The 25,207-nt window shown below is 41.0% G+C and overlaps 1 protein-coding gene across 2 annotated transcripts; it reads left to right on the plus strand.

Annotated features, from left to right (window-relative positions):
- Positions 1-1,637: 1,637 nt before the first annotated feature.
- Positions 1,638-24,224, plus strand: LOC104253003 (transmembrane protein 68). Of its 2 annotated transcripts, none has more exons than XM_059815211.1 (7): positions 1,638-1,657; positions 6,105-6,435; positions 8,883-9,047; positions 15,885-16,078; positions 18,207-18,267; positions 20,518-20,657; positions 22,827-24,224. In XM_059815211.1, exons 2-7 carry the CDS (start codon positions 6,108-6,110, stop codon positions 22,929-22,931), a joined length of 993 nt encoding a protein of 330 aa, XP_059671194.1. In that variant the 5' UTR covers positions 1,638-1,657; positions 6,105-6,107; the 3' UTR covers positions 22,932-24,224. The 2 variants fall into 2 exon arrangements, with proteins under 2 accessions (XP_059671194.1, XP_059671195.1); XM_059815212.1 differs by lacking the exon at positions 1,638-1,657 and adding an exon at positions 1,708-1,725.
- The last annotated feature ends 983 nt before the right edge of the window (positions 24,225-25,207 follow it).

Here is a 25,207-nt window from a genome sequence, read left to right on the forward strand (position 1 = left end):
AGGTGTCTTATTTTCTGGGGTCTCAAGGTGACAGACAAAACTGTTATTGAGAGATGTGGTTTTGAATGATGTCTAAAGACAGTGATTTTTCTAATAAAAAAAATTTAAACCATTTTTTCCAGAAACATTGTAATACTGCTCTAATAAAGAGCAGTTATTATAACACTATTTAAGAGGCCCCCTCTAAATTTTTACTCTTTAGAGCAGTATTATAGAAATCAGAACTAGGAAATGGTATTATAGAAAGTAGCAGAAACTAGAGTTTCTTTTCATACAAGTAGAATTGTAATTGTGGATAACATCACTCCCCTTCTATATGTATTTTCTAGCCTCTCTGTCATACAACAAAAAAGAAATTAAAAACAGCAAATGCAAATGACCTGTGCCTGCCTCAAAACGTAAGCAGCATTTATGACTCTTTTTGGGTATAGTTTGCCCAATGAACAGTTCGAGGAAATCCTGCTTCTTAACTTTTCATATATGTTTATCCAGCTCACACTACAAGATTTTGCACTGAGGAAAAATATCCTACTGGCAGCACGGGAAAAATAAATTAATTGGACAACAGTGCAAATGTAGTTACACAAATGCACAACTGACCAAAAGTCGAACAGGCAGACTATGTAAAGTCACCCAGTCAGAAAAGCATGACAGGGAACGGCCTGAAAGAGCTCGCAGCCAGCTGCGGCCAAGCCGATCTCGCCTGAAGTTGAGGGCACGGTTCGTGGCACTGGTACATTTCGGTCTGGCTGGTAGGGTCGCTACACCAACCTGTGCCTCTGGAGCCGCGCCCGGCGTGACTGGAACACGCCTTATGTCTTAGGGTGATTTTTACTTTTTTCTTTACGCACAGATCCAGGAACACCTCCAAGGCCTCGGCGCCCAGAACCTCAGTCCAAACGGCGAAGCCTCCGCAGGGCCCACTGCAGGCGGGAGCCCCTCGGGTGCGGGAACCAGAAGCGGAGCGGTGTGACTGGCGCTGCACTTGGAGGCATCTGGGGGAGCTGGGAAAGGGCAGTCAAACCCGGGCTGCGGTGCCTGCAGCCTGCAGGGAGGCGGCTTAGAGGTCACCGGGGGATAAAAGCAGCCGGGTGAGTGCGCGGAGCCCGGTTTTTTCAAGTTGAACGGCTGCACGCCGGACGAGCGGCCGTGAAAGGCGCTGCAGCAGCAGAAGCTTTAGGACGGCAGACGAGGGACACCGAACCCAGCCAGGCCGGCTCCGGGCCCGCTGCCGCACCAGGCCCCGCCAGCTGCGCCCTGCGCCCGCGCGCCGCCGCCCGACGCCTCCCGCCGCCCCGCCCCGCCCCGCGCACGGGGAACGCGCGCCCCCTGCCGGCGCTCGCTCCTCTCCCGCCGGAAGCGCCGGGCGGTGCGTGCCGGACGCGGTCCGGGCGGCTCCCGCACCCCCGGCGGCGCGGAGTTCCCCCCTCCGCTCCTCTCCGCCGCCTCACTCGTTGCCTCCGCGCCCCCCGCCGCCCCCTCCGCTCCCACCCGCCGGCGGCACCGTGCCCTCCAGCCTCCGCCCCGCCGCGGGGAGCCGCCCTAGCCTGGCCGCCCCGCGGGCACCCGGCCTCCGCGGGGGCGGCGGGCGGAGAAGTAAAACCAGGCCCCGGCAGGGGCGCGGGGCTGGAGCCGGAGCCGCCGCCGCCAGGGGAAGGTGAGCGGGCGCTGCCGGGCGGGCTGGGGGGTCTCGGTCCGGCGCCAGGCCCCGCTGCGGCCCCGCAGGTCCCCGGGCGGGGTGGGGTGGGGTGGCGGCTTGTGTTGGCCACCACCGCGCTTGGGGCCTTGCTTTAATCACCGCCGGGACGGGGGCTGCGGCCAGAGCGCGATGCGGCAGACGGTGCGAGGGCAGCCGCGGGAGGCGGGGAGGCCGGGGGGCGCTTCATGGGGCAGCTGGGCCGGGGCTGTGTCCTTCCTGCCAGGAGGAAGACGCTCGACCCCCCTCCAGCCTCCTGCAGAAGGGACCGCTGTCCTGCTGTCACAGAAGCAAGAAGGAGGCCAGTTCTTGTTTCAAAACAGGGAGAAAACCACCCTCTGACTTCTAGGATCTCTCCAGTTGCAGATGCCATTAGCAGGATTATCAGGGTCTTCTGGCTTTTTTGTCTTTGTGGTGGCCTTGCTAAATCTGGTAGAAATACTCTCGGTAACTGACGGATGCAGTGGGGAGCGGTGTGTCTCTGTTGGCAGGAGCGTGTCGTAGCTGTCGCTTTGCAGTGTCTCTCTAGTTTGGAGACACTGGAATGTTCTCCAGAGGTTCCACTTACAGACTTCGTATACATGCTGAAATCACGCTGTGCGTGGCTTACAGCAGTATGTGTTGCTTTCCATAATGGCTTCTTCTAGCATGATCAATAGGGTCTCAGTTAACCCAGTGTCTGCTGGCTACAGCTGAAGACCACTGTTGTAGTTTAGTTAAGGACTTTTCTGGGTCATATGCTAGAAGTCAGTGAAAGGAATTGTACGTTAGCCTTGTTTCCATTTCATCGTCAACTTAAAGCTTTAAATGTAAGCGTAAGTCAGCACGCACTGTCATTAGTCAAATGAGAAATGCATCTTTTTCATCTAGTGAAAATATATATAAGCTGCTCTATTAGGAAGTTAGAACTTAAATTAAAAATATTTGCTTTGAACTGCACAACAGGAAATGTGTTAGTGGTGTTGGTTAAAATAAGAAGTCCTTTAAGGGTATGCTCGTATGAGAGAAGGATTCTGCCTGTAAGTTGGCTAAGGGTGAGACTCTGTAATACTGCACCCCATTGCAGTTTTTAGATTTGGATGGTGGCAGATGTCAGAAAACCTCTGACAAGGAGGGCAGGATAGTCTCTCTTTGCTTGAGTGAGCTCCTAATCAGAGTGACATTGCTGGTCTTTCTAGAAGACAGCGTGCGTTATCTTGTAATTTTAACTGCTTGGGGCAGTCATAAAGTAGGCAGCTGTAAAGTTGGAATAGACCGAAATGGCGTTATCTGTCAGCAGTGTATATGAACTATGTTGGACTTTTATTTAGTGTGGAGCATCCTGTGCTTTTTTTGATCATGAAGACAGAATCTGTCTTCCCTTCTTCACTGCCATTGCCTTTAGGAGGGTGTTCAGTGTGGCAGTAACATAAATCACACTTGGGCTTGGATACAGAGTATTTTTGTGGATGTAACATGGGTGATCAGAACAAATGATGGACTTTTTATGGGGGGAGCAAAATTACAGGAGATAAAAGGCCTGGAGGAGGCCTTTATCTGGTGGATGGTAAATCAAATATGAGTGAGGATGACTGCATTTTGGGCTGCGCTAGCAAGGCCATAGCCATTAGATCGAGGAAGCATTTATTGCCCTCTTTTCAGCACTTTTGAGACCACAAGTCCAGTTTAGAGCCCCACAATACAAGAAAGATGCCGACGAACTAGAAGGTGTGCAGAGAAGGGCCACCGACATTGTTAGGTGGCTGAAGCACATGGCGTCTGTGGAGAGGCTGAGGCAGTTGTGTGTTCAGCCTGAAGAAGAGAGGACTTAAAGGGGATCTTACCGCTGCTCTTAATGAGAGGTCATTGAGAGGGGGGAGTTAGCCTCTTATCAGCAAAGGGACAGGAGGCAACAGATGCAAATTGCAGTAAGGGGAATTCTAACTAGAATAAGGAAAAACATTTTCACCATGAGGGTGGTCAAGTACTGGATTAGAGGCCCAGAGAAGCAGTGGGATCTCCATCCATGGAGATATGGCAAACTGGACTGAATGTGGCCCTCAGCAACCTGATCTAATTCCTTAGTTAGCCAGAGGTTGGACAAGTGCTGTCCAATGAGTCTTTCCAATATAAATTACCGTATGATCCTCTTCAAGATGAGGAAACAACGATGTTCAGAGTAGTTGACTGTCCCTAAGAGAAGGCAGTACTTTAGATGTTATCTCTGTGGTTGGCAGGAAAGAAGATGTTGGGTTTTAATTTCTGTTACAGGTTAGTGCATAGATACGCAAGTAAACTTATAAAACTGCGATGATTGCATTTGAGGTATTGCATCTAACATTACAGGCAAAAGGACAAGTAATATTTTGCAAGGTTGACATGTGTGGACAGGACTTTAAATTTACTTGATGAGGATTTTGTGTTTGGAGAAAGCCATAAACAATTAAAAATACAATAGGCGTGAGAGTATAACTTTAAGTAATCTTTAAAGCTATATAATCATCTCTGAGTTTTGAAAAATGTTTCTGTGCCGTAACCCATGCTCCATATTGTTCTCTAGCTAGTAGGTGGAACCGCTGGAGAAGTCCAGGCATAACAATCTGATAAATATTGTAGTGTTGAATGCTACTCCTAAATCCTGCTTGGTCTCACAAGTTGTGTTTCTTGTACTTGCTGTGGGTGTTTGCTGCCTGACAGGTTCTGGAGTTCGGCTCTGGCAACTGGAATGAGAAAGAGCTTTCTCTTGCTCTCCCACACGCTTGCTTTCTTCCATCCGTTCCCCCTAATTCGCACCCCAAAACACATGTGCATGGAATCAATGAAGTGCATGTCACTAATGCTATGTGTATAACATAGCTGAAGGTAAATCAGCTGCTCATCACATTGTGCTCAAGAACATACTGAGGAGCAAAATGTTGTAAGCCTGAATTAGTGAACAGGCATGGATCGTGGGAGCAAAGTCCTTGTCACAAGATCAGCTTTCTTCTCGTTAATAGGAGTTATCTTGAGCAATGTGGGTAGAGGCCGATTTCAAAACAGAAGGAAAAGGAACATCCTTGCTCTATCAGAATGGGAGGAAAAACTGAGACCGGGAAATAAGCGAGATGAGTTCTGCTCTAGTACATGTTTCAACATCTTACAGCAAATGTAGAGTAAAACTGAGCTGCTTCCTACTTTTTGTTTTCATTGTGGTTCTGATAGTATTAGCAAAATTATCTTCTGAATTTCAGTCACTTGTTGCTTGCAAAAACAGAGCGAGAGTAAAGAAGTGATAGACGTGTCTATCTAGGCATAGGAACTCTGCAATCATATGTGCTGTAAGTCACATTTTAATAAAAAAAACCCAAAACACAACCACCCCAAGCTTAGATTCTTTCAGAAATTATTGTTCTCAATCCGTTTCTCTCTACAAGCCTACATTACAGTTGCAACATGTTTTTCTTCTTGGTCCTAACAGTTACTTCAAGTCTTGACCAAAACTTTATTCTAGACTAGGATAACTTTTTTCCCCCAAGGTATTACTTATGTTGTTCTAGAACTGTAGCTAAGATTGCCAAGCATACAGGTTGTCTCATGTTTGTAAGATAAAGTGAATAGCAAGTTTTCCCCTAAATCGTACAAAGCTAAGAAAAAAGTGTTGTTCCAGAATTATAGAAGGCCTGAAATATCAGCCCGGAGAGGTCTAGCCCTAAGCTTCTTAGGAGCTGGCATTGGAGAAGAGAGATTCTTATACACAGACACAGTAAAGCCAGAGCATTTAAGAGTTTTGGAGGACTTTTTGTGATCTTTTTCCCTTGTCCTTTCGGCTGCCTCTCTGTGTTGTGCTCTGGGACTTGGTGTTTCACTATCTGTAAATTTCCAGGTACAGTTAAAGGTCTCTACAGGAGTGAGACTTGCTTATTTGAGACCATCTTCTTTGTGAGTCATCGTATGCTTGTGGTTAGTGGAAGTGTTCAGTAGGTTTTTTTATAGCACTGGATTTGAGATTGTGCTGTTTTCTGTTGTAGTAAGTGCTTGGGAGAAGGTTTTGAGTGTACTGTGTAGAACAATAAATTAGACTAATCAATACAGCTTTCCGAAAATCAGAAATACAGTATAAAATGGTACTGGTAACAGTATAAAATGTTCTGGATCTGTGTAAGTCGAATAGTTTTTAATGAGATAAAATCTTAGCCTGAGATTAAGCAATTGCACTGTCTTTCTCAATTAGAATTGTTAGCATTTCCACTACACAAAAGAAAAGGACTGAAAAAATCAAGTAGGAGTTCTGCTGTATGAGCTATTATATTTCTAATAGGTGCTGCTGGGATATGGGGTAAATGGTATATGAATAAAATGCATCAGAGAGGTTTTTGTGTGGTTAAACACTATAGGCAGGTCTGACTTTTTTGAGGATTTATTCATCTGCCTCTTTTTTTTAATTAAACAGGAGATGATAGGTGGAAATGAATCCTGTGCTGCAGGACCGATACCTATGTCCTACTTAACCTGCCTGACTTACATTCTGGGAGAATGGACTGGTGTGGAGCATATTGAAGATTATCTGAGTTATGCGGTCTACCTTTTATGGGTGCTTTTTCCACTCGCAGTAGTTTTTCTACTTCCAGGAGTTCTTGTCATCCTCTTCTACACTTCCATTCTCCTTCTTCATATTTATAAAAGGAAGAACGAACTAAAGGAAGCTTATTCCCATGATTTGTGGGATGGTGCAAAAGAAATGTTGGCTACCCTATGGGATGGACATGGAAGAATATGGCACGGTAAGCAAAATCTGACTTCATTAAAAACTGCTGAAGCTCATATTTCTGGTTGACCTTTCAGGATTATCAATATATATCTGGTTGTTGCTGCTGTTGCATGAAATCTAAAATTCAGGCCAATTTTTTTACTGTTTTATCAATGACTGCCAGTGGTGCTTGGGAGAAAAAAACCCACTGAGACTTTTTTGGATGTAAAATTTTTTGTCTTATGCATTTATTCCTTTGCTGCTACAAAATCAGATCTTTCATTCAGTTGAATGTAAATGCAAATTTTTTTAGTTGTGTTTGTTTGTTGTTTTTTTTTTACTTTTGATAACTACTCCTGGATTTCCTCATTCCAGGAGGACATGATATGGTTGCTATGTTAAAAATTAGATCAATTAACTGTATTATTTCAGAGTCAATATGTGAACACTGGAAGTTAAATGCCAGTTCTCTGATAGCTGGTATGTCAGCTCATGTTAGCTTAATTTAATTGCACTTAACCAGTCATTTACATACAATGCCAAATGATGGCTAAAAGGAGCGCTTAATGTCAGTTCACTCACTAGTTGTTACTTCAAATTGACTTTAGAGCCCAAAACTGTTACAGAACCCTACTTTTTTATTTTCTTTCTGTCTATGTATTTTTGAAAACTACTTTCTCTACTAGAATGTCAAAACTAAAGGCTCTGTTCCTTGTCTTTCTATATTATTTCTTTTATAAAGACAGACTTAATAAATGATTTGGCTTTTCTTTCTAAGGAAATCGTAAGCCTCTTTCAGAACCATTCAGTCTAGATGCAGCTAAAGGAGAAAGAGATGTTTAAGAGCAATTTACATAAAGAACAAATCCTTCTTGAAAATCATCTCTATTTGTTCTCTAGTCAAAGGGAAGCGGGTTTTCAAGGCATTGATAGCCAGATGGTTCAGCGGCTGTATCAGATAGGCTTTGTAAGACTAAGATGTAACTTTCAAATCTAGGAAAGTACACTAGATCAAAATCAACAGCTACATCAAAGAGCTTAAAATGCTCACTTCACAATAAAAAGCTATTTACTTTTTTTCATAAGAAAATGATTTTTTAAGGCCTTGTCTCTTTTCATCCTTAGTAACTTTTTTTTCTTTTTATAAGGTCTAACTTTTTATTTGCGCAGAAAAGATTCTTATCCAGTCCCTCATTGACAGTTGTGACTTTTTTCTGCCCTGCCAGCTGCTTCCATGTTCTCTATACACTTCTCTTGCTAAAGAATGAAATGTTTTGCAACTAATTTTTTTTTCCCCACTTGATTAATTAATATATATATAATAGAAAGAACTTTTCATCCTGAAATCTCACAGTATCAGGGAAAAAAACGCCAAAAACCAACCCCACAGCCAAAAAGCCCAAAACAAAACCCCAAAACTCGTGTGTGATACTTGTAACTTTACATATATTATGCAAATGCTAGATGTAGGTATCATTCTGGTTATGATTGGCTGGCCTGGAGCACAGTTAGTGGTTACTTGGGATGGTACAAATTATATACTTGCAATATGTTGCACCTCCACAGGTATAGAAAGTAAAATAGAGGGAGAAGTGCCAAGACTACCTTCAGAATTAAAAAAAAAAAAAAAATATTAATGGAATGGGAATTGCAGACCTGATTAACTTTGGAAGAAGTGACAGGGTTTGGGTTGGGTTTAAGTTTGGGTTTTTTTTTTTATTTAAAACCCCCCCACAAACAAGATACTGTAACAATATTGCTCAATGTTAACTGAATATGTTCTATACTGATGTGTTTTGGTATTTTGTGTTAACTGAATACATTCTGCACTGTTAACTTAATTAGAAATGTAAGTTCAGTAACAAACTTGTGTGTGTTTATGTATGTTTCAATTAAGCATATAAAGCCCCAAATAGCTTTTAGTACTTAGTGATGGAAAAATGGAGCAAGTATAACTCTGAGGGAAATAACAAAGATAAGTTTCATACCCTGTAGTAAAAGGAGACATGTAAATGGATGTTGTCACATCAAATCTTCTTAAACAGTTGCTGGTGACAATGAACTTTGAAAGGTAAATAATAGCTTGCAATAGTTATGTTTCACCACTCCTATCCAATCCTTATTTTGATTTCTCTTGAATGATTGATTCAGAGGACTCTGAAGCCTTGAAGACAGTGAACTGAAAAAATAAGGAAAATATACATAGTTCAAGAAAGTGAGACTGGGTGTTTTGTTTTCAGGGTTTTTTTTGTTGTTCTTCTTTCTTTAAAAGTGGCTTTTATGCTTTAGATGAAATGTGTATTTCCTGTGAAAGCAACTTAGTAAATGCTGCAAGTCACCTCTTGGCTTTTTAGCAGTCACTTTGCTCTTACCACTTCTCAATAGCTATCGGTTTCAGTTTGCCAACTTGCTGCAAGTTAGTTTCTTTGGGATAGAATTATATCAGACTTTGACATCTGTTATGCCTTTATCTCCTAACAGGTTATGAACTTCATGGTGCCGACAATATTCCTGAAGGACCAGGACTTATTGTGTTTTATCATGGAGCTACTCCTGCTGACTATCTCTACTTCATGGCTAGACTTCTTATACAAAGAAAGAGATACTGTCACGTAGTAGCTGATCATTTCGTCTTTAGATTACCAGGTAACATACTTTACTATAAATAATAAGTTTGCGAACTCTAACTATATTTTTTTTTACGGTGTAATTAATAAAAATTGTGCCACAGGAACACAGCTGTCAGAGCAGACGTTCAGACAAATTTAGTGAAAGTGTTGAAGTACAGCTGTCTCTAACATGTTCTTTACAAACCAGAATGAGTTTATGAGACTGGCCCATGCAAAGATGGGTCATGCTCCTGGCTAGGCAACACCTTGCAATGACTCTAGGGTGTTTAGAAATGGAGACAAGGAGATCATAGGAGAAACAGTTGTCTCTGTATTAAACGTAAGCAAAGACTTCAGTAAGATGTTTCTCTTTTTATTAATACAGACAGAATGAGTGGTGTAACCTGATTAAGAAATAAACTGTTTGGAAGCAATAAAGTTGACAATATTGGTCTGGGGAGGCGATGTATTTTTGTATTGCACCCAGTTGAGTATGGTGGGCAGTGGAACCTGTCCCCAGGAAGACTGTTCCAAGTAGAATCTTCTTTGGAGGAAAGCAGTAGAAGTGCCCAGCAAGTTTGTGTGAAACATGAGGTGAAGCATGAAGAAAATTAAAAATATGTTTAGGGCAAGATTTTGGCTGGACAGCCTAGTAAAAACACTGCTGTTTGGTGATATTAATTACACGAGGGATTTGGGGTTTTGTGTGTGTCAAATAGAGTAGTAGACAGTTCTTTTCCTGAGTTCAGTTTGTGACTAAAAACCTCATAATTCATTTTGTGAATTTACAGGAGTGTTCTGTACTGTACTGATGCTTTTAGTGGAAACAAATCATATCAGAAAACTGTCCTTTTGCCAGTGTGGTTTTATTTCAGCCTTAATGCCTGAAAACTGAACTTTTTCATACTGATAACAGCATGGCTTTGTCCCTACAATTGCTTTTGCCAACAGACTAGGATTTTTCAGTTGATTATCAAATCTTTTGTATACAGCTGACTAACGTAACCGATTTTGTAATTTAGATTTGGCTCCATATTCTAGCTATTAATACTTATGCACAGTTGTTTATCAAATGGGAGATTATTTTGTTTTTTTTCCATTTCTGCTTTAAAATAAAGTTCTAAGTGTGAATATACTTAGAGTCCTCCAAATATAATTTAGTAGCACTGCAGAGGCATCTCGCTGAATGGCTGGTCTCGAAGAACTGGGTTCAGCAGTACAATGTCTAGCTAACAGCTGGTCTCTACAGGCATTCCTTGGGGATTGATACTGGGACCAGCGCTGCTTAATGTTTTTATTGCACACCTGGGTGAGGGGTTGCAGTGTGCTCACAGGAAGTTCACTGATGATACCAAACTGGTATCAGTATCCAGTCGATACACTGGAGGTTAGAGCTGGTATTCGGAGTGCCTTCACAGAAATGAACTGGCAGAAACATCACAAAGTTCAGCAAAAGCAAAAATGAAGTTGTGCATCTGGGATGGAGCAATCCCGTGTGACAGTACCCTGGGTAGAAGGTGGCTTTGCAGGAAAGGACTTTGCCATTCTAGCAGACAACAAGTTGAACGTGAGTCAGCAGTGTGCCCTTGCAGCAAAGAAGCTGAACTGCAGGCTGAGCTTTTTTTGGCCTGAGTTTAGCCAGCAGGTTGAGTGAAGAGTTTTTTTCCCTTGTCACATCTTGCAATACGGTGTCCAGTACAAGACAGATTTTGACACACTAGGGTGTCTTCAGTGGATGATGGGGGGCTGGACCACACAATGTATGAGAAGGGGCTGAGAGAACTGAGTTTGTTTGGTCTGTACCAGCTAAGGGTGGGGGAAGATATTATTGCTGTCTTCAGCAACCTAACGGAAGGGTGCAGAGAAGAGGGAGTCAGACTCTTCTCACAGGTGCACAGCGATAAAATGTGAAGCAACAGAGACAAGTTGCAACACAGGAAATTTTGGTTAAGTGTGTGTAAAGGTATTTTACCATGAGGGTGATTAGACACCTGAACAGATTGCTTAGACAAGTTGGGGAATCTCCATCCCTGGGGACTTTCAAAACTCTGCTGGGTGAGGCCCTGAGCAGCCTGATGTAGTTGGACCCGCTTTGAGTGGGAGGTTGGACTGGACGACCTTCAGAGGTCCCTTCCAACCTATATAATTCTCTTGTTCTGTGAAGAGAAGCCCAAAAAGCCCAGATAATGTTCTGGATTGTGTTTCAAAATCTGCATAATAATCTATGAGTGGCAACCCAGATAGATGCCACTTCTCTTGTGAATCAAACCAGAAAGACTGCCATAATTTTTTCCTAGTACTAAGACTGCTTGATCTTAATTAAGTCTTCAGATTAAATTGGATGCCTTTTCAGAAGATGTTTTAGTTAACCAAAAGTTATTATGCTCAGTGCAGGAGAAATGGGGCGGGTAGGGGGGTGGGAGTGGGTTTGGGGAGTCTGTAGGCTGTTAGACACACTTGGATTAGACGATTTAATGTTCCTTCTATTTTTATGATTATTGAATCTCCTATGAATAGCTGTGAGGATTGGCTTGTCCCATGAATCTGAATCCCAGGTCCATGCCAGTATGCAATTGCCAATATGCAGTCTCATTGCATCCTCTGCGTTGTTCGCTGCTGTCCTGAATTAACTGCAATTAACTGGAGCGTATTTGTAAAATGTTGCTGTGCCTCCTAAGGGATGCATGAGCCTGCAAGGGGTCAAACATGCCTCTCCCTACTGCTTAGTCTTGAAAGATACAGCTTGATAACTTATGGAAGGGAATCTAACCTAATAGGAGACCTCCTATAGATATCTGGAGATTCCTGTTGAACGTTGCCTAATGGGTCTTTCTCTCACATTGATGCAAAAGGAGATTATTACACTGTCTGAATTTATACTGTATCAATACAACAAGTGGTGTTCCCCAGGGGTCAGTACTGGGTCAAGTCCTGTTCAATATATTCATCAATGACCTGGATGAAGGGATAGAGTGTGCCCTCAGCAACTTTGCTGGTGACACAAAACTGGGAGGAGTGGCGGACACATCGCAAGGCTGCGCTGCCATTCAGCGCGACCTGGACAGGCTGGAGAGTTGGGCAGAGAGGAACCTTCTGAAATTCAACAAAGGCAAGTGTAGGGCACTGCACCTGGGGAGGAATAACCCCATGCATCAGTGCAGGTTAGGGGCTGACCTGCTGGAGAGCAGCTCTGTGGAAAGGGACCTGGGGGTCCTGGTGGACAACAGGATGACCATGAGCCAGCAATGTGCCCTTATGGCCAAGAAGGCCAATGGCATCCTGGGGTGCATCAAGAAGAGTGTGGCTAGCAGGTCGAGGGAGGTTATCCCCCCCCTCTACTCTGCCCTGGTGAGGCCGCATCTGGAGTGCTGTGTCCAGTTCTGGGCTCCCCGGTTCAAGAAGGACAGGGAGCTGCTGGAGAGGGTACAGCACAGGGCTACAAAGACGATTAGGGGACTGGAACATCTTTCTTATGAGGAAAGGCTGAGGGACTTGGGTCTTTTTAGTCTGGAGTAGAGAAGACTGAGGGGGGCATCTTATTAATGCTTAGAAATACTGAAGGGGTGGGTGCCAGGAGGATGGGGCCAGTCTTTTTTCAGTGGTGCCCAGTGACAGGACAAGAGGTAACAGGCACAAACTTGGTTGTAGGAAGTTCCATCTAAACATGAGGAGGAACTTCTTTACTTTGAGGTGTCAGAGCACTGGAACAAGGTGCCCAGAGAGGTTGTGGAGTTTCCTTCTCCGGAGATATTCAAAACTCGCCTGGATGCATTCCTGTGCAGTCTGCTCTAGGTGAACCTGCTCTGGCGGGGGGAGGTTGGACTAGATGATCTCCAGGGGTCCCTTCCAACCCCCATCATTCTGTGATTCTGTAATACTATGTATGCTTCTGTTGCTTGCGTTTTGGGGTAGAAGGATATGAAATATGGTCCTGTGGCTTCTTTTTTTCCTTTTTCTTTTAAATACTGGAGGTTAGTCACAGAAAAAAAAAAACATTCCAATGGTAATGCTCAGGAGTACACTGATTTCTGTAAGGTTGAGTTAAGATAAAATCTTTTCCCAAAGAGTGCAGTGAGGACTGAGATTTCACTGGTGTACTTCTCCATCACCCTCTCATATAGTATGGGCCACGTCTGTTTCCTAGAGTCATCTGGGAGCCTTCTTTAAAAGGTTACCTGCTATTTTAGGGATCTGAGACAGTCCCTCTTCTGTAACGTCCCAGAGAAAAGGACTTGTGGCTCCTTGTCTGTTACATACACAAGGTGTTGCTAAGTGTCTTGTGGACTAGATGTTCTGCAGATAACCATGCATGTGTACCTACAATTATGGAAGGTTGGTTTCAATGGTCTAAATGATTCTTCTCTGTCTGTGGTCCTAAAGGTCAACCATAGAAAAAACTATGACATCCTTGCCATCTTGCAACCAGGTAGCTGGTAGTCCCTATGTTACAGTCACTGGGGTTAAGTTAGAGAAATGTATAGAGTGCACTTACTGAGGTAAGTGTTAGTGCATTACTGACCCCAAAGGGTTTTCAAACGTCAGTGCGGACACAATGTTGTGTGTGGAAAATAGGAGAAGAGTGTGCTGGGGCAAAGGGCAGAGTCCAGGTTGAACTGTAGAATAAAATTAATTTTGGACTTCTTGGTATATGGAAAAATTAGCATCCCTTCATGTTCTGGAAGGCTGGAAAAGTGTGTTTAGATAATTTTGAGAGTTGTTTTGTTGTTTAAAGTGGAAAAACAGATTCTTGGTCACTTTCATGCCACAGCCAGGTAGTACCCCAGTGTTTCTTCTGACTCCATGATGACTTTTGCCTTGGGCATAGAGTACCCTGGCTGTCCCTTCAGGGCCACTGCACTAGTTCCTGTCTCTCTGCTGCTCTAAAGGAGCCAGGTTCTTCCTCTTTGCTATTGGAGCAGTGATATTGATAGTAATGTATTATCTGCTGGCTAGGTTATGGGGTACCACTCAGAATATAAGGTTTATACTAAAAGTCAAGGGGGGAAATACAGCTGAGAAATTTTGTGAAGACTTGAAACCCCACCCCACCACTATTCTGTATTACAAATTTTTGCCTGTATTCTGTCAATATTCTGTTCTTTTTTTTTTTGACCTGTGAACTGGACAAACTCATGGTGTTGCTGTGTCACCCCGCCACCCCACCCCCTGCCTTCCCCAGCGTGTTCAATGCAGAAAGAAAAACTTTTCACAGCTTCTGCTTCTTTGGAGTCTCTCTTCTTGCTTGGCTCAACGCTTCTCATAACTGTTTTGTCTCTCTCCTGAACTCACTGGCAGAAAGGGCTTAGAGACAGGCAGCCTCCTACCACCAGGTACATTCCAGAGAGCTTTAATTAGTTTGGGAATGTAAAACATTGTGGAAACCAGTTATTTAAGATCCCACAAACGAAGCACCTGAGAGAAATTAAATTACTTTAGGAAAACTATTTCATGTGTTCTCTGTGCAAATGCTGCTAGATGAAGACTGTTAGTGTCACCTTCAGTATGCGAGGCAGGCACAGCAGAATATGAGACAGGTGTAACGGAGCTTGTGTTCTGTTGTGATGTTTACAGACAGATCCCGATTGTGTATAGATACAAATCAGGAGTAATTATACTCACACGAACTGTAAAGACTGATTAGAGATCAGATAGTTAAGAACAAATTAATGATATGCTGCCTTATGCTCTCCTTCCCAAGCCCTTAGTTTATGCGGGCTGTAAGAGAAGACAGAGATCTATCTTCTTAACTATATTTGGACTCTTCTTCAGTGTGCATGTGTATGTAACAAATGTGTGTTCATAGTAACAACTATTCATTTGTTAACCTGAGGTTAAAAAATGAATATCTGTTATTGAGGGGCAAACTCGACTAGATCAGTTCTGCGTCCTTGTCTATGGCTGATAAGGTTGTTTGCCTCAGTGGGAAACTTCAAGAAAGAGACATAATCTTTCCCGTACTGCTCATTCATCTGAAGTTCCCATTTTGGTATGCAGTACTTATAAATACTGTATAAATTTAAAATTTATTAAACCAAGTGAACATGATTGATTTCCTGCAAACAGGGGTTTATGCTAGTTATGTTCTTTCACATTAGACTAGTTGTGTAAATTGATTGGGTATGCGCCCGTTTGATGCTTGTAAGCAAATTTTTGATCTTCTCCTGTTTCTTGAAGAGTAGGGTCAGTATGACATTTCAAATTCAAGATTATATGAGGAGTTTATGTAACTTTACAGTTAAAAAGTTCAGTAAATGAAAAATCTTAACCTAAGATGAATATACCCAATCCAGGCTTGCCAGATGCCTCTTTGTGTGAAAGGCCATCCAGGTACTCACAGACTGAACCAGGGAGTCAATTCCTGCAGTGGTCTGTAACACAGAGAATGCTGCATTTTCTTTGTCATTCTCCTTCTTGTCACAGACTGCTCTTTGTTTGCCAAAGTTAACAAAACAAAAAACCACAACAATTTGCTGGTATTTTCCCTTGTTGCACTTTATTAGGACCGTGTGCTATGTTTTAAAAGTAGAGCTTGGGCAAGGAGCCAGTGCCCTGGAGCTGACTTAACAACTCCTTTGAAGGGACACATGAAAGATGGCACAGAGTGCTTGCCAGTTTTTTCCAGTTTAGTCCTGGTGATGAGATAGCACCTGACTTTACTATGACAAAAAGCCACTGAATACCCTAAATCTTCCAACTTTTTAGACCAAGATTTATAAGCAGGACTTAATGCTTCAGTCTTTCTAGAAACATCTTTGATTTGGGGTTACAGGTTATGAGACAAGTAAGTTTTAGCTATTGTGTTCTTTGTTGGGAATCTGTACTCCATGGTAGTATGAATTAACACTTTCTGAATTAATATTATCTTACCCTATAGGTTTTAAAATATTACTTGATGTACATGGAGTTATGCATGGACCAAAAGAAGAATGTGTCAGTGCTCTGAAGAAGGGCTCTCTGATAGCCATTGCCCCAGGTGGAGTTCGGGAAGCACTCTTTAGTGATGAAATGTATACTATTATCTGGGGTAATCGGAAGGGCTTTGCTCAGGTGGCCATTGATGCAAAAGTGGTAAGTATGACAGATCACAGAAGAGAAGCGAAGAATGCTAACTTATTAGTACTTTCTTCCAGGGAAAGCTGTTTTGATTATCATAATTTTGGTGTTACATTGCTGAGTGTCATGAGTATGGTCTACTTGTTCTCATAACTACATTTCAAGACTCTTTTTGTTGCTTTCAATAAGAAGGCTTTGGAGTCAGCTCAGAATAGTGTGGTCATGAAATCCAGAGTTTAAAAGAATGAGAGATGTAATCCAGGACAGTTGCTACATTACAAGCTTGTGCTGTTTTACACATACCTGGTCAGGATTGTGATGGCTCAGCCCCTGACCAGAATAGTTGGGAAGCAATCATACATCAAAATTTCTGTTTCCCCTATTGCTGAAGTATACTGTGAAGTATAGACTCACTGGCGCTATGTACTGTATTGACATTTTATAGTACTAAGGGATGTCTAGGGCATACACCAGCAGCAGGAGATGCTGTTCACTAGTGTGAACTGTGTCTTCAATTCTAATACATAGCATTGTGCTTGGTCAGCAGGCAAATAATTATTTATGTGGGATCAACTGTGAAAGGCACGTAAGTATATGATATATTTGAGTTGTAACTATTTTAATAATAATTTCAGAGTCCCTCTCATTCTATATTTGTACTTGAAAGATGCGTACATATGTCCTTAGGTCTGCATATACCTAATCTGAAAGTAAGTCTCACACCAAGAGTTTTATATTTAGGTACTGTCAAAGAGAGACTAGTTAAATCTCTGGATTTTATACAGAAATAGAATACTTCTAAGACCCAATTTTAAGTGTGCGTCACTTTTCTCAGGAGGAAAATAACACTGTTTAAACAGGATATTTTCAACAGATTTAGATTTTACTAATGTATTGTAATAGCGTATGAAAGGCCATACTTGGGATTCAATTATGGTTGTACTAGTTATATTTATTTATTGAATGTGTGTTCAGTTCCCTTTATGCACTCACAAAGGTCTTGTAGCTTCATCCCCCCCTAAAAGAACCCTAGAGATGCAGTAGAATAGGAATAGTGTCAGTGGCAGGCTGAAAGTGGGGAAAATACCTCTATTTAGATTAAAGATGAACTTTGAGTCACTTTTAATTGTGAGCATAACTCCTCATGGAAAGAAAAATGTGTCTAAAACTGGGACCTTCAACTTCTTGAAGTTGTCTCATTTCTGCTGTTTGTTTGCCAGAATTTTTGTCATATAAATCAACTTGGTACATACAAAAATCTCTAGCTCTGTATCAAAAGTAAAATGTTCCAAATAAGATGGTTCTAGAATAAAGAAGTTTGTTACCATTCACCTTAGGCAACTGTACTTCTTTTTATTCTCTATAGTTGCATTGGATTATCTACAGACTTCCCCTCCCCCCACCCCCCAAAAAACAACTTGATACCTGTCTATTTACTAGCTCATCTCCATGCTTGTTTAAAAAGCTTAGAAGAATCTGAATGTTTGAAAATCCCATAAAGAATTCTGTATTTCTGATGATGCTATCTACAGTGAGTACATACTATAAAATTATATTAAAAAAATTAATGTCATAGTTGACCCCTTCCCGGTTCTTGTAAATCTTGACAGCTGTTTGCAAGTTCAAAAACAGCAATAAAAACTTGAAATTTTCAATACCATTCCAAATATTCATGAGCAGAAATAAATCATGGACATGTATTGAATATGGCACATCATGTGTGAAGGAATACAATCAGCATAGCAGAAAAAATTCAGACAAGTTTAGGGTCCCGATCCTGTGAATTCTTCCCTTTGAGCATGACTACAAATTAGGTAAGAGGTTTAACCACTTAAGTCACAACTGTGCGAACACTGCTAGAGGAGGGGAGGCCTAAATGCTTCACAGGTTCTGAAATCCTGGACTGCTTTGAGAAAGTGGACTTGCTGAAACAGTGACTCACTGAAATCTCATGGTCTTCTCCAGCTTGAAACCTTGTGGCAGAAGGTTGCAGAAGAACTTAAGGATACTTGTTTTGCTCTCTGTATGTCTTTGTCTGAGAAACACTTCTGAAATTAATTTGCTTGTTGCGTTTAAGTGAGGTAGAAGTTTTTTAGGTAGTGCTATCTTCATTAAAATCTTAATTATTTTTTTTCCCTCCTAGCCCATCATTCCTATGTTTACACAAAATGTTCGAGAAGGCGTTAGGACATTAGGAGGAATAAGTAAGATATTTTCTATTTTTTTTGTAGTTTATTTTTCCATATGTGTTTAGCCTGTCTCTGTAGAAATAATCACCATATAAATTTGAGATTTGACACAGCCTTGTTTCTGGAGATTTGCTCTCTGGTAGAGTTCAGAGATGTTATTAGGATTTAATATCAGCATTAGATGTGGTATTGGCTCATCTAAGTTACTCTCCACATAACAGTGTGCCTTCACAGAAGCAGTAGAAGAAAGGAAAAAGGAGCCAGAAAAAGGCAAATAGATTTAGAGCACTTTTTTCTCTGCTTATATCTGCTAGGCCAACTCTAGGTTTTCTGCTGTCTGTTAAGAAGCAAAGCAAACAGGGGTTTGCAACTGACACGTAATTTCTTTAAATGTCCTCCTAAAGCTCTGTGCTTACACCTCTACCCATACTTAAACTTCGAATGGTTTGAAATATGTTTAATCTGTAGTTGGTTTACTATTCAGTACTAGATCTGTGGTTCCTCACAAAACCTTGCATTTGCCTTCTCTCTTCCCTCATCTCTATGGGACTTACAGCCAGCACATGAATAGATGGGTATATGTCTAAAGGGTCCACCTCTGGGATGATTAGATGCCTACATCTCTGCTGATCTACTAGTGTTAAACCCCCTTTTTTTAGTTCTCCAACTTACTATCTAGCAGAAGGGGCCTGAACAGTTTCCTCCACGCCACATGTTCTGCCTCAAGTATGGCATCATCATCATCATCTTCATCAGAGGACTGCAGGGCAAATCAGTTCTGTTTCTCTCCCCCTCTAGTTAAAAGCTATATATTGCATGGAGAAAGCCAAGGCATCAGATGTAGATGCGCAGAACAATTCACACATTTGTCAGGTTATACAAAAATAAACAGCAAAATTGTTGCTGCGTTCAGGAGAATCTTCCCAAACAAGCAGAAATTGAAGCCAAAATCATTCATGCTACTTGTATTCTACAGCAGAGGTGCTAGAGGAATTGAATTCTGTTGATCACTGGAGGCGTTACTCCAGTTTCAGTAGTTTTGGAATATTCTTTGTTCTTATAGGTTGTGTACAGAAAATTCACATCTTGGTCAGTAAGGATTTTCTTGTGCCAACACCTCAGTTAAAGGAATTTCTTGTCTAAAATTGAGAGGGAGAATATTAGCACCCATTCTGCAAGGAATCTGTTCTGGGTGCATTTGGGCTAGATGCTGCGAAGGTGGCATGTGGGAAAGATGATGTGTCCTCTTAAAGCTGATTGAAATACCTGTTTTTTCTCTCTTATTATATTGTTTCACTGCAACCAGTGTGTGATCTAAAAGAGCAATTCAGTGTTTTAGCATGACTGGCCTTTAGGCAGATACAACTGGAGCACAAGTCTTATGAGGAGCGGCTGAGGGAACTGGGGTTGTTTAGCCTGGAGAAGAGGAGGCTGAGGGGAGATGTTATCACTCTCTAAAATTACCTGAAAGGAGGTTGCAGAGAGGTGGGTGTTGGCCTCTTCTCCCAAGTGACGAGTGACAGGACAAGAGGAAATGGCCTCAAGTTGTGCCAGGGGAGGTTTAGACTGGATATTAGGAAAAATTTCTTTACTGAGAGAGTGGTGAAACACTGGAATAGTTTGCCGCGGGAGGTGGTGGAGTCACCATCCCTGGAGGTGTTCAAGGACCGTGTGGACGTGGCATTGTGGGACACAGTTTATTGGGCATGGTGGTGTTGGTTGATGGTTGGACTTGATGATCTTACAGGTCTTTTCCAGCCTTAATGATTCTGTGATTCTGTGACTATTTCTGATCCTCTAGACCTCTGCGGGACTGAACAGAACAGTCTTCCAATACTAGCTGCTTACGCTAACCTGTAAAATTAGCTGAACTGTAACCTGTATTGTGTAGCATTCCCTTCCTCTCCAGAGAGACAGCTACTGGATTTTTCTCCTCTTTTTCCTTCTCTTTGCAGCTACTCTTTGGGGGAAACAAGTCTGATGTTAGCATTAACGCACCTTTTAGGAAATGAAAGTCAAGGGTAGAATAGCACTTGAGATGACACGTTTGAGGATCTGGGTCAGGGGCAGGATTACTTGACAAGCCAGTTTCAGTTTTAAGACATACTGGGGAAAAAAACTTTACAGAATAATCTCAGTCTCTCTCTCTCTCTCTCTCTCTCTCTCTCTCTCTCTCTCTGGTTCTTTTTATCTCTCTCTCTCCTCCCCACCCTCCATTTTTCTTCTCCTGCTTTCCTCCTTCCCCCTAAATTTTTTTCACATTAGAAATACTTCGGTCACTATATGAACGTATTAGATTGCCAATAGTTCCTATGTACGGTGGGTTTCCAGTCAAGCTTCGTACGTTTATTGGAGAACCCATTCCATACGAACAAAATATAACTGCTGAGGAACTAACTGCAAAGGTAAGATAGATATGCGCATATATATATATATATATATAAAAAAGATATTGATTGTTCTGATAGAAAACACTGGAATATTCTTGTCAAGTGATTTCTACCTTGGAGTTAGTTATAGAAGTTTGTGAAATCATGGTAAGCTTTGGACTTGCTTAACTCTGATTGCCTTTCTTAAATGCTATCTTTTTATTAATGCACCTTGCAGATGTTCTAGGCCTTTTAAAGTCAATACTGCACGCTATATTTGCTTCAAGAAACAACTTGCTTTAGGAACTGAAGAAGTTCAGTCAGATAAGACTGCTCTGGGTTGATAAAGACATAAGCATTTCACCCAGAGAAAGTGTTCTGGTTCTTGGTCTTTTCAGAACGGTACTAATGAAGCCTTTCAAATATAGCAAATATGTGTTCAGAAACTGTTGAAATTCCATATAATAAAAAAATTAGGGTAAATAATTTCACTGCTTTGTACAGTGTGTTTCCATGTCTATTTCCTCCAACTTCTCACCCAACAAACTAACTTTTGAATGTTCCCCTAGCTCAGATTTAGGTGGTTTATAGAAAGGATTGTCAGGTCCTTATGTTCATTCAGTTTACTAATAGATTTCACAGTGCAGAGACATAAAATAGTTAAGTGATGGAGCGGTCAGATGGAGGGGGCTGAAATAGCCACTTTTGAAAGCTCCACAGATGGTCAGCATTCTGAACACTTGAGAGGAAGAGATTTTTCTTCTTCACCATGCAGGTGTCAGTTCAGTTGTCTCTCCTCATCTCTTTACCCTCTGATTAGATCTCTGCAAAATGACATCTTAAGATGTTTATCTATATTATCTTATGCCCTGGTTATGGAAAACTGATTGTTTCTTTTGGGGGTTCAGTCTGACAGGACTTCAGAACTGTTGGCTTTCAGGAGAGAATGTGTGTTTAAATGACTTTCAAACATGCTTTGGCATCTTACATTTGTGCCAACCCTCACTTGCTTCTGACTTAGTGCAAATTCTGCTAGATAAAGCCTCTAGAATGTGAATGCCCTAGAATCCTAGTTGGTTAGAGTGATTTTAAAGTTGTATCTCATGTTTCAGGCTATGGCACAGCATGCATTTTCCCATTATATATAGAAAAAATTAAGCTCAAATTTTTTACCTAATAGAAATTTTAGGTCCGTAGAGACACTTAGGACCAGATCTGTAAAGAGATGTGGGCAGGAACCTTTTCCCAGGACTTAACAGCTGATCACATACTTCATATAAACAGCGGGAGCTTGTACCAAGAATCAGTTTTCCCCTTGCTGACCACTGGTTTACAAAGGCAAATAGTTCTCTATTCTGTTTCTGGCCTTAAGAATTCAGTAGTCTGTGCTTCTGTAGGCAGAATAGGAAGGTTATGGCATGTCCTCACCATAGCTTTTGCATATTGTCCTGGTTTTGAATGTTCCCCATAGAGCTTTTGTATAATAAGAATGGCTGCTAGTAACTTCTTAGTCTGCTATGTTTTTGAGTGAAAGTGAATGCTGCTGTCATATGCAGTATTTTAGGTGTGGTCTAAGTGTGCTTTACAGGACCAGCTCCTTCAGGGGACTTGGGTGCAGGAATAATTACTTTGTACAAGCTAAATGTGCTGAGACACAATTGTGTTTCCAGTGCTGCTTCTGAGCATGTGTAGAAGCAAAGTTCTTGCATGCTGGAAGAGTGTTGCTGATGCGAACCTGTGCATAGGCAGAAGTTTCTGAGTTGCAGTACAGCACGCAGGCACTGACATGCTTTATAGATCTAGGTCTCTTCATTAATCTACTCCATCATCATTTTACTGTTGGGTGTCACTAATAGAGCTTGTGAACGCAGCTACCGGAGATAAAAGATACTAGTTTGTTGGTCTGTTTCTTGGCAGTGATCCCACAAACACATCCTGTGGGCTTAAATATGGAAAAATAGTATTTTGACCTTGTAGTAATTCTGCGGCATTTGAAAGGATGAAAAAGAGCCTGGAAATTGTGTTAATGTATGAACAATATAAAGATGACTTAATCTGTAGGCTTAAACATGGAAAAATAGTATTTTGACCTTGCAGTAGTTCTGCGACATTTGAAAGGATGAAAAAGAGCCTAGAAATTGTGTTAATGTATGAACAATATAAAGATGACTTAATCTCACCAAAAACTTTTCTCTTTCCTTACAGACAAAAGCAGCACTCCAAGCTCTAATAGAAAAACATCAGAAAATACCAGGAAATATATTTAGAGCTTTAATGGAACGATTTCAAACACAAAAGAAAGATGATTAAGGTCTTCTGAATAAACTACTACTTAGTTATAATATTCTTACAGACATATTTGTAACTTATTCATTCTTCTAATAATAGGTTTTAAATACTGTCCTAATGATACTGCCGTTTAATGTAAGATATAAGACACTTTCCCTTGCCCTTCCCCCTGTCCATTATCAAGCTCAGGAACCCAAACTTCAAATCATTCATAATGGGGCAAAGCTTAGTTTTTGATAAATGCATTCCTACTTTGAAAGTGGTGGGGTTTTTATTTTTTCAAAAATAACACTGCAAGTCTTTATGTACATGGTCTCTTGTCTTCCGCCCCCTCCCCACCCCACTTATGGTTGCTCTTTAACCTGAATGTTAGGCCTGTGATAGAGCTAGAGTCTTACTGTCTTGATCATCATCACTGTAACTAGGTTTTGCAGGCCAGATTAATGCCATACAGCATTTGTGAAAACTTTCTTTAGGTTGTTACTCTCGTGCTGCTGGAAAACAGTCAGTCTTCTGTGGCCTGCAGAACCTCTAGCTATACCTGCAAAACCTATGGTGGAAAGTGTTTAGTTTTACTGGGTGAGCTCAGAAAGAGTCTGGAGGAGTGAAAATTGATTAGAGAACTGCAGCAAACCAAGAATCTTTGTTACGGAAACCATGCCGATGCTGTGAATGAGAACCCTACAGCACAGCTGCTATTCCAAGCCGAGCCATACTGGATATCTGTCCTGGAGTAGAGAGTTGTCCCGTATACTTCTCAGTGAATTTACAAATTCTCCTTTGAAAGAATGAGCCAAGCATTTAAACTTTAAGAAGTGGAAATGAGAGTACTCTTTAGTAACATAAGCTCATAAAGCTTTATTTTGAAGGAAAGAAAAAATCAGTACATCACTCCTTTTAAAAGTAGTAGTTCTTTTGAAAAACAGGATAGACATTCCCAAATACCCTTTAAATCTAGTATATATGTAAACTGTTAAACATCCATATTCTTCAAACACAGTTATTTACGTAAGTTATTAAATCAGGGTTGAGAGGGAAATCCTATATACCTTCTTTCAATGAAAACAATTGAATGAACAGGAAAGAGTTGCAGGATTGGGTTTTGTGCACTTACAGTAAATTATATTATTTTTTTTTTTTTCTGAACTAAAACCTACGCTTTTATTGTCCAAATAGGAAATATCTGAAATATTTCTTCTGATTGCCAGCAAGTTTAATCTACAGTTCTTAAATTAACATCTGGGAACTCTTTAGTTTTGGGATGAGGACAAATTCGTTAAGGAAAGACAAAAGAGTGTTTGGCTATATTACATGGTCTCCTTTCAATATTGTTGGGGTTTGACCTTTTCTTAAAAAAAACAAAACAAAACCCCAACAACAAAAAAACTCCCAACTTTTGAAAGAGCAGTTGTATTCGGTTTGGTGTCCATTCCTCCCACCATTTAAGCACATGCTTTGCTTTGTATTCTTTTAAATGTGTAAATTAGTGAGATTACATCAGTGCATGGGCATGATGCCCTATGTTAGAAAAATATCACTTTATGGGAAAGAGTCTATAAATTCTGGTTTACGAAAAGCTTACTTATTTTATGATGTTATTTTATATCAAAACCATTTTATGTCATGTTGAATTAAATTTTTAAAGCTTGGGAAAGAATCATGTTATGTAAAAACAAATGCCCATTCTGAAGTTTTTTAAATTACTTGAGTTTTATTTGAATGCAAGATTGTGTTCTTTTTAATTTATCAGGATGTTTTTAAAAAATATTATGTTAACACAGTATGTCATTAAAAGTGATAATGCCAAATTCCTGCATCAAAGTATAGCTTAAATATGACTTTGTTTTTACTGTCCATCTTGAGGAAAATGTACGTCAGTCTATATCGTGAAATTCTCAAAGGCAGCTGAACATATTTCATGTTGAGGTTGCGTATATGTAACAGAAAACTCAGTCTGAATGGTTCTGTTAGACATACATAAACAGACATTTGTGATCTGAGATTTTGTAAAATTTATTTTACTAAATATGTGGGCTGTTTGATGCAGTTTTGTCCCTTTAAGTATTGAAAGATGAGTGTAAAAAAATGAAGGGCAGTATTGGTACTCTTTAAGTGTTCATATTTGTATAGGCCTTTTCATATTTATTTCTATTAGAAAAAATATATTGAAGACACCTTTCGAATAAAATTGACAACTGGAACGGGCTTCTGCAGTTTTGTGTTGTGTTTGAACTAAATGAAATTATACATGGCCTGCCCTGCTGAACCTTCAGTGGTTTTGAGCAGCACATAATACC

Source organism: Gavia stellata, chromosome 3 (assembly GCF_030936135.1).
Source record: "Gavia stellata isolate bGavSte3 chromosome 3, bGavSte3.hap2, whole genome shotgun sequence".
Lineage (NCBI taxonomy): Eukaryota > Metazoa > Chordata > Aves > Gaviiformes > Gaviidae > Gavia > Gavia stellata.

Coding starts and splice junctions, on each gene's coding strand:
- LOC104253003 (XM_059815211.1), top strand. CDS start 6,108: ATGATAGGTGGAAATGAATCCTGTGCTGCAGGACCGATACCTATGTCC. Junction 6,436..8,882: donor ACATGGAAGAATATGGCACG/GTAAGCAAAATC, acceptor ATCTCCTAACAG/GTTATGAACTTCATGGTGCC. Junction 16,079..18,206: donor TGGCCATTGATGCAAAAGTG/GTAAGTATGACA, acceptor TTTCCCTCCTAG/CCCATCATTCCTATGTTTAC.